Raw genomic sequence first — 9,454 nt, 5'->3', positions numbered from 1 at the left:
ATGCTCACCCCACCTTATTTAGACGCCATCTGAGCTCCTCAGATGCTGAAACACTGTGCAGGAAAACAATTAGGACGCATTTTTTCGTGGATTTCCCCCCCCCCCCTTTGGCTTTCAAAATTTACAAACACTACACGCAGAACAGTTTAGGTGCACGACTCCTTTCACCTGACTGCACCTGACCGATTCAGATGACGCCATTTAACGTTATGAGCAGATATTTGTGTGACCAACAAGATGCTTCAATAGACCCTATTATTCATATAAACCATAAAACCCTCTGAAATTATTAATATTTTGAACCAATGACATTTTCCCAGAAATTTTCAGTTACACTTTCACTGTAAAATCAAATGCTTCTCTTTATTTGAAATTCACGGTCAAGGATCAGAGCACCACAAATATGTTGGCCTTAAAAACTTTAATTTCAGATTTTCTTTTTCAAACCAATTTGTTTCCACGGGCAAAACATGTCAGAATCTTTAAATGAGACACTTTCGTGTTTTAACAACACATTTAAATATCATTCTTCAGTTGCGATAACTTTCTAAGTATATATTATCTCCATTTATAGAGGAAAATAACATTTCAGAATAAAAATTACAATTTGTGCCCTAAATAAACCATTTCAGTAAACAATATCATTCGCATGATGATGATTTAATTATGTACATGAATATACATTTATGTACAGTCGCGGATCATCATACAGTGAGGCTATACATTCCTATGCATTCCAGAAAAAAAATTAATAAAACGCAAAAGCAGATTTCACCTTTTTCCCCACCTTTCTCAAATGCCGTTTGACATACAATACAGATTACAGATAAAGACGCATTACATTTCTTCTTTTGTTCAAACACATTTGCACAATCCCTGAACACGATATGAGTCAGTTTCCGATACAATGATAAACACTCTTAATGAATATACATTTATCTCAGCAAAATCTTTCACAGGAATCTTACCTTTAAATAAAGAAACGCAAGCGAGTACCTTTCTGCTAAAGCTTTAACCTACTCGATTTGACAAAACCCAGAGAACTTGTCACCAGAAGCGGTAAATAATTGATATTGTTACACAATCATAATAGTGTTATGGAATTGATTGAATCGGACATGATACAGACAACTCTACATTGGCACTTGGATAGTTTAACACCCAGCTAAAGGTCTTTTACGCATACTCTCCCCCAGAGGATTCCTCCTCTGAATAAGAGCGCCTAGCAAAGGTCTCAATGCCATTCTCGTCGATCGTTGTACACAAACCCTTTCTCTTTTTCTCTCGTTGCTCCATCTTAATCGTATCATACAGTCCCGTTGGACCGTCTTCTAGGAGCATGTTTCGCTCGGAGAAAGAAGGCTTCATTTGTGTCACGTTCTTCAGCAGGAGCAGCGCCGGTGCGTAAAGTACGTTGGCGAGCCCCATGCCCAAGTTGAGCTGAACGAAGCCCAGGTCGTGCACTATCTGTCCGGCCACCACGGGCCCCAGGGCATACGCCACGCAGTAGGAGATGTCTGCAATCGCGTACACACTGCCATACACTGACACGTGGCGCACATCCACTAAGAAACCCAAAGTTGGTAGAAGTGCCGTGTCCACGAAGGCGATTCCAAAGCAGATGCCACACAGCGGAATCATCAGCTGTCCAAAGTTTTTACAGGCTGGCACTGTGCACGAGCTTGCGCCTATAAATACCATACCTATAGCCCCGTAAAACCACTGCAGATGGGGGTACTTGGCTGATAATTTCACAGTGAGATACACACCTAGGACATGAGGAAAGAATGCAGGGAACCATGTCATGCCGATCTCCCACTGGCTGGAATGCATGGTGTCCTCCATCCAGTTGGCTATAGTGGGCTCGAGGAAAGCGAGGGGGATGTTACAAACGATCAGAGCACCGGCCACAACAGCTATGTAAGGATCAATCATGAGTTTGTATATGGGGGTACCAACTGGCATGTTTTCTCTCTCACGATTAGAGAAGGGCTTCAGCACAGTCAGACATAATATGCCATCAATGAGACAGATGCAGGCCAGAATCACGAAGGGCACCGACTTCCCTGCGAATTCATAGAGGACCCCTCCAAACGGGGGCGCCACAAGACTCCCAAAAGAGATGAAAGCCAAGGCAATGCCCAGCGCTTTGCTCCTTTCTGTCTCCTCTGTGTACCTGTCTGCGATCAGAGCGATCCCGGATGTGTCGGCGAAAGCAGAGCCTAGGCCTTGCATGCTGCGCGCCAGGAAGAGAGTCGCGTAGTTTTCAGCAAAGGCAAAAATAACAGTGGAGAGAAACATGACATTTAGTCCGATGAAGAGCGGGATATCATACCCGACCCTGTCTATAAACGTGCCGCTTAGCGGGTTGACCAGGAGCTGCAGGATGGCCTTAGAGGCAAAAAGAACGCCTATCTGCAGATCGAAGTTCCCCTTGGTGATTTTGTGGGTGCTATTAGTGGAGTTGGTTGCAACAGCTTGGCTTTGATCCGCTGCATTCTGTAGCTCTTCAAGGTAATCGGGTATAATTGGCACAATTACCATGTACAGCATGTTGTCTAATAAAAGTGCTATGCAGACTATTACTAGAATAATCCGTTTCTGTCGTTCTGGGTCTTGCATTACATTGCCCAGTTGTTTAGTTCTTTCACCCATCTGGGACAATTTGGAGGCGGCAGACTGTGCCATATTAGCGCCCCGGCCCTCTGTGGTCACCTCCGGCTCCATGATTTTATCCTTTTCTGACTCAAGTCTTGACTTTTGAAAAAGAAATTCTGCTTCCTCAGTTTGCTTTTCACAGAATTACGCACACTTGGCACATGTGTGTATGTTCTTTTAAAAATGGTGTTTTCTTTTCCGGCACTCCAATTAACTAAGTAACTTTTCTCTGCTTTACCTCTTCTCTGTCGCTTGCGCTGTTCGTCATCGCACACGCGTTTCCACTTGTGTGACTTGCACTCGTTTTATCCCCGCCGTCCTTAGTTGCTTCATTGTCTCATATCCCGTCATTCAGGTGACGCGCTTGCCCCGGGCAGCAATCCCAGATTGGGGATTCACCCACTCCTCACAGTGCCGGCTCCATCAGTGCTCTGGCTGTTTCAGGTCCGTTTGCTGCGCCCCTCCGGCACCCAGACACTCCCAGCTGTCTCCGGTCACCTGTAACGCTGTGAGCTAAGTCATCATTTCGCATCAGGCAAGATGTTTTTTGTCGGCGGAGGAAGGAGTACACACTGCACTTTGTTGGCTCCCATAGGTATCCCCCTCCCACCTTCGCCAATGGCTGTGACGCACAGTCCTGCTGCTCTCCAGCAGATCTTTTATGCTAATTAAACATAAAATCCCGAGTGCGCACTGCTGTCCACTGAGTTGCTTGAAAGGCTCAGTTTAACCTTCTCAATGTTAAACAGTTTTTACCAGATTTTCAGCGGTTATAATTGATTCAAAGCTAAAAGTAGAATACTTTTCTAATCGGACATACAGAGGAGCACATATTCAGTTCTCTGGTTGATTCTGAATTCAGTAACGCAAGGAATGCATTTGCGATCACGAGCAGCAGTACCCATACAAGGAAAGAAACATGCAGAATTGTAGTTTTTAAAATGACCCCCGCCCACCCTCCATTCAGCACCACAATCAAGTGGACAGCTCCACAGAACACGACACTAAAACAATGCGTTTTAACAGTTAAACAATGCGCTTTTGTTAACCACTGCTATAACCCAGTAGTTTATATATATATAGTTAACTATATATATATAGCTAACTTCATGACTGTGCATATATATATATATATATATATATATATATATATATATATATATATATATATATATATATATATATATATATATATATATATATATATATATATATGTGTGTGTGTGTGTGTGTGTGTGTGTGTGTGTGGGGAGAGAGAGAGAGAGAGAGTCGCAAACTTTAAAAAACATCAGTAAAACCCCAGTACGTCATGAAACGACAGAAAACAGAAAAGCTGAATAAAATGAGTGAACTGACTTTTTAAAAGTAGATACTGCCATCCAGTGGTGAGGCTGAAATAAACAGTAACTGCAGGACTTTTCAGTGACAGCAATTTTTTCTAATAAAGAGAGAAAAACAATTCAGTTTCAACAGATGTCTACCCTTCAGAGAATTTTCATGAATCAGTTATCGGAGTCACATGTCGTTTTGTTTTGTCATGATACACAATTTCATTATTATTAATACTTTTATTATTATACTTTCTAAGAAACTGAAAGCAGGTACAATGGGATTTAAAGAAGTAGAAGTAGATTCAAACTCATTTCCGTTTTTGTTTTGTTTTTTTCACTCAATGAGAGGCAAATACTGTGTTCATGTGTTCGCGTGTAAAATACAACTTGATTTGTCAGCTTTTGTAGTAAGCTACAGACCTGGGATATGAGACAGAGTTGTGCCGACATCTAGTGGAGGAAGATTGAATTGATGAAAAACAAAAACCTGAGATGTGAATTTTGACCAACCTATAACTGCACAGCAAAATCAGTTTTTGTGTTTGTTTTTTAATGATTATGCTACATTATGGTTTGATTGTGAGTTATATTTATATAATCAATGAGGATCGTCTAGCTAGATTGTGTTTTGATAAGTTTATCAATCAGTTATTACTTATTAGTATCTTTACTGTGATTACTGTGTTTTGCCCTTTGTGCATTTGTTCAGCCGGTAGATGTCCTCATATCCCTGCAGCGCTGCTATTATTATTTCAATGTTTTCTCTCATTCCTGCTCTTTATAATTTTCATCATAAACTCATATTTCACTATGTGCACTATGTTTTTACATTTTCAAAAGTCTTTATGACATTAAGCGCCAGACGCACAGGAAAAACACAGTAAACCTAAAAAGTCAGAAAAAAGTAGAAGCCACCAACACTCTTGTCCTCTCTTTAAACAACTTTGAAATGAAACAAAATAGAAAGCATGCTTTTAGATGTTCCCAGGTATAAATTAAAGACAAAGGGAGAGAGGGCGTTTGCTGTGGCTGCACCCAGACTGTGGAACAGTTTACCTCCTCACGTCAGATTCTCCAAAAGCCTAGAAACTTTTAAAACTGCTCTTAAAACTCACCTCTTTTCATTGGCTTTTAGAAACGTTTAATTTATTTGTTTATTTATTTTTTATTTGATCAGCGAGGTGTTTTACGAAATTGTGTTCTATTGTATTTTTATCTGTATTTACTGTACAGCACTTTGGTCAGCCTTGGTTGTTTTTAAATGTGCTCTATAAATAAACTTGACTTGACTTGACTAAATGTGGTGGATTCATGAGCCTTGAAAGAATTAAACGAATCGTCGTGTGTGATAGTAAAAAAAACCCTTCAAAGATTCTTGATGTTAACATCTGTAAGAAGAAAGAAATCTTTTGTTCTTGATGAAGTTTAGCTGCCAGTTGATACGTGTTCCCTAATTTTCTGTTGTTATAAAAAGACCCAAAAGACCTCAAAGACCTAATTTTTTATGACTAATGTAGGGCAACGGTGTAAAATCTAAACACTTGTGAGACCGTCAGACATAAAGGAAACAATGAGTATGATCAAGTATTCTAAGCTGAAGTTAGAATAAATTTAGCTTTAATTTACACTCTACTTGATCCCTCTTTGAATTAAATCCCGTTGTTTTCCCCGAGCGATTTGACGTAGGCATGTTAAATCCGACTAATAATTGTTACAAATCTGACAAAAAGGCAGCTCAAAATTAGTTTTATTTTTAGACCACATGTTATGTCACATTAATGAGAGAACAGCCTCGATAATCACATTTATTTCCCTCGGTAAACATACTGTAGCGGAAAAGCTTATGCACAGTCATGAAGGCCAAACTGCGAGTTGGCTTTTGGTTTTCCCAAGGGGCTCTTGACCTTGACGTCCTCTTGCTCACTCCGTCTGTTAGCATTCACGCATAAACAGAAACATATGAAGACACAGTTACACACAGAAGTGGCAGATAAATAAACACAAACCGTTTATACAGATTTCAAACTTAGTTAACTGTGTTTACTTATTTTGTCAATCACCCCCATCTTTATCTGTTTTAAGTGCAATGTCCTCTCAGGGCCAGCACAGACCTCATAACTGGATTGGCTGTGTTAGGGGATCAACATTTTCCCTTTTTTTTGTTGCTGTTTTCCCAGTGACTCTGCTCTGATCTGATTTGCTCAGGAGATTCAAGATCACCATGTAATCTCGAGCAGTTATCAAAGCATTAATTTCTAGCAGCCACACAAAATCCAAAGCTACTGAGGCCAAATGCACACATTATGAAAGGTCAAAAATAACCCCTGTGGAGCTAAATGGTTATCCATAGCGGTTTTTGATATGGGCGGGGCGGCATCGTGGTGGGGGGCGGCATCACGGGCATCGACAAAAAACAAACAAACAAAAATGCTCGTACTCGTGCTGCCCCGACGTCATGCCAGCGCATAGTGGGAATGGCATAGGCACGATCAAAACAGGCTAGGACCGCCACTGATGGTTATAATATTAGTTTCTTTTTAATAGACTGAAACTGAAATCAGCAAATGCTAAATGCAAAGTTTCATTTGTATTTAAAGCAGGGTATACTACTTTCAGTGATATAGAGTAGCCTTTCTTTGGGGGTGCTAAAACCTCCTTCAGTCCATGCAGATATCCAAAGAGATTCATGCTAGGCTAATTGGTGATTCTGTGTGTGAATGGATTGTTTCTGTGATAGACTGGGAACCTGTGCAGTGTGTCCACCTTCTTGCCCAGTGTCAACTGCGATGGCGTCCAGGCCCTGTGTGGTTAGAAAAACTGATGACTGGATGTTGTGCATAAACTGGCCTGCTGCTTTAGGCCAAAATTAATGTTTATGTGTAAAATACAACTGAGGTCAAATTAATAGTAAGAGCTGTTGGTCTATGTAGTAGAGTGTGATTCATCTATGTGGCTGCTGTAGAAGACACTGTGCACCAATGAAGAGTGAGAACTTTAAAAAAAGAAATTAAGTATACAACAGTGATTCCAAAATAAGTTGGGTCACTGTGCAAAATGTATATAAAAAATGCAAATCTAATAAACCACACTTCACAATAGAACATAAAAAAACATATAAAATATTTAAACTAAGACGTTTTATTATTTCATGTATAGTAAATAACTGATTTTCAATTTGGTTACAGCAACATGTGTCAAAAAGATTTTAAAAAAGAGCATCTTAGAGAGGTACAGTTTCTTAGAAGTAAAGATGGGTGAAAGTTCATCAATCTGCAAAAAACTGTGTAACACTTTCAGAATTATTTTCTTCAATGTAAAAATGTGTTTTTGTCATCTACCGCACACAACATCAGAAGATTTAAAGAATCTGGAGAAATCTCTGTGTGCAAGTGACTAGGCCGAAACTCAAAATTGGATGCCTGTGTGATATCTGGGCTCTCTGGTCCCACTGAATTAAAAACTGCCCTGTTTCTGTTACAGAAATCACTGTGTGAGTTCAAGAACACTTCCAGAAAACACTGTCTGTGAACACCGTGCCATCCGAAAATACAGGCTAAAACTCCAGCATACAAAAAAGAAGCAGTCTGTTATTAAGGTGAAAAAAAAAAATTCAAACCTACGCCTTGTGTGAAAAAGTGATTTCACTAAACCTAATAACTGGTTGGGCCACTCTTAGCAGCAATTTTAAGTACCTTCATTTAGAAGCTGCTTTTTGTCTTTACTTGTTTTTTCTTTGTCTAATATTTGAATCTGTTTGATAAACTTAAATATTTAATATGTCGTGTAAATGTAAATCATGTGAAGTATGAAGTGGCCTCAGACCGGTACATCCTATTCTGGTCAAAGTGTGTGGTTTAATGATTTAAAATAGTGATTTCTAAAGAGCAGTGATGCACAGCCCCTCTTTAATCCAGATTATAGTGAAACACTAATCCTGTAAAAATGTGGTTTCTTCAAAACAAATATGTTTTTGCTAATATGTAATGTGCTATGTGTACATTGTTATTGGTAAGATGAATGTGAATATAGTGTTCACATGTCCATTCATTTTCTGTAAATCACACTGTGTACAAATAGTGGGATTTCTAAAATTCAATGAACTGATTGGAGGAGCAGCTGTGTTCAGCATTACCATTGATTGTCCTGTGGCTGCTCAACAAGAGCATTTGTGCTGCTGTGTATTGTGTGTGTGCGTGTGCAGTCTCATGTTGTCAGGGTTATATAATCGGCTCCACATCTGACAGTCAAGATCACTGACAGTCAAGAGAGTTTGGTCGACCTGAGGCAGCCGACTGATGTTTTATCTTGTGTTTGTGCTCGGCTGGCCTGGGGTCAGTCATGAGGAGCCGAAATCCCTCTCTGGTTCTATTAAAAAGGGTGGCAGAGGAATTAGCACCCCAGGTTGGGTCTCTCTTTTCATTCCTCCTCACCAAAGGATTTAAAATAAGACCAACTGGGCCTGTTGCACGTTTTTACTTTATTAATATTTTGAATTAAACCTGCTGAAATGTATAATTTATTCATTTATATAACAAACATTATTAAACACTTATTTTTATTTTTATACACATTTTCAATAATGGGCAGACCAATCTGAATGTGGGACATTGTCACACATGCAGCAATTACTACCTGTATGTTTTTCAAAAAGATTGATTATAAATTCATTATAAATTATCGTTATGAATGATTTTAGATATTTTTGTTTTTCCAATATGCTATGTTACAGTAATCACCGTCATCCAAAGCCATGTAATAACACACCTCTGCCTCTGTTGCACTCGCTCGGTTTCCTGTATAGTTCTCTTTACAGCGCTTTGATCTTTGTGAAATCATTGTTAAGCAAAGCATAAAATAAGAAGCTGTGCTCGAATCTGCTTTAAGGTTCAATGTAACTCAGCTGTTTGACTATTAGCAATTTCCTGGTAGCCACATTAGCTGTCTATTATTAAGGTAGGAGGTAGAAGCCAATGATAAAAGGCTAGCATACACATATTAATATTATATTAATAGAAAGTATTACCCATTATCAAGCTAATTTACTTTTTTTTGTTAGCAATTTGTCAGTTTGTAGGTCCAGCTTTATAAAGACGTACTGATGTAAGATTTAAGACTGACTAAGACTGTGTATGAAATAGAGCTAGGTCTCCTTTTGGTTTGTGAAGTCCCATTTTGAAATCTGATATTTTGCATTTGGGTTTTTGAGATAAAGTAGTAAACATATTTAGACGGGAAGGTGGAGTGCTGTATTTTCATATACCTTGCAAATCTAGTGAGCATGATTGTGTATCACACAGAAGGATACTTGGTAATTAGGGCAAAGTCACATATAAATAAAATACTGGAATTAACTGACTAATTTGTAAATGCTGAGGTTTTTATAATATCAACAAAAAATAATTAATCAAAAACTGTAGACATTAACCACCTTCTTTTTTAAAAAACAGTCTGTGCTTGAGGCTACA

At 39.0% G+C, this 9,454-nt stretch overlaps 1 protein-coding gene across 1 annotated transcript; it reads right to left on the bottom strand.

Moving 5' to 3' along the window:
- Window positions 1-371: 371 nt before the first annotated feature.
- On the bottom strand, window positions 372-3,199 carry slc18a3a (solute carrier family 18 member 3a). Its single transcript, XM_086258103.1, has one exon. It carries the CDS (start codon window positions 2,725-2,727, stop codon window positions 1,177-1,179), a length of 1,551 nt encoding a protein of 516 aa, XP_086114229.1. The 5' UTR covers window positions 2,728-3,199; the 3' UTR covers window positions 372-1,176.
- Between the last annotated feature and the right edge of the window lie 6,255 nt (window positions 3,200-9,454).

Source organism: Aulonocara sp. 'chitande type north' Nkhata Bay, linkage group LG13 (assembly GCF_057382095.1).
Source record: "Aulonocara sp. 'chitande type north' Nkhata Bay isolate Kocher_YH1m ecotype deep benthic linkage group LG13, A_spYH_male_GT1.1, whole genome shotgun sequence".
In the NCBI taxonomy this organism is placed as follows: domain Eukaryota; kingdom Metazoa; phylum Chordata; class Actinopteri; order Cichliformes; family Cichlidae; genus Aulonocara; species Aulonocara sp. 'chitande type north' Nkhata Bay.
This window is presented reverse-complemented; position numbering and strand designations above follow the sequence as displayed.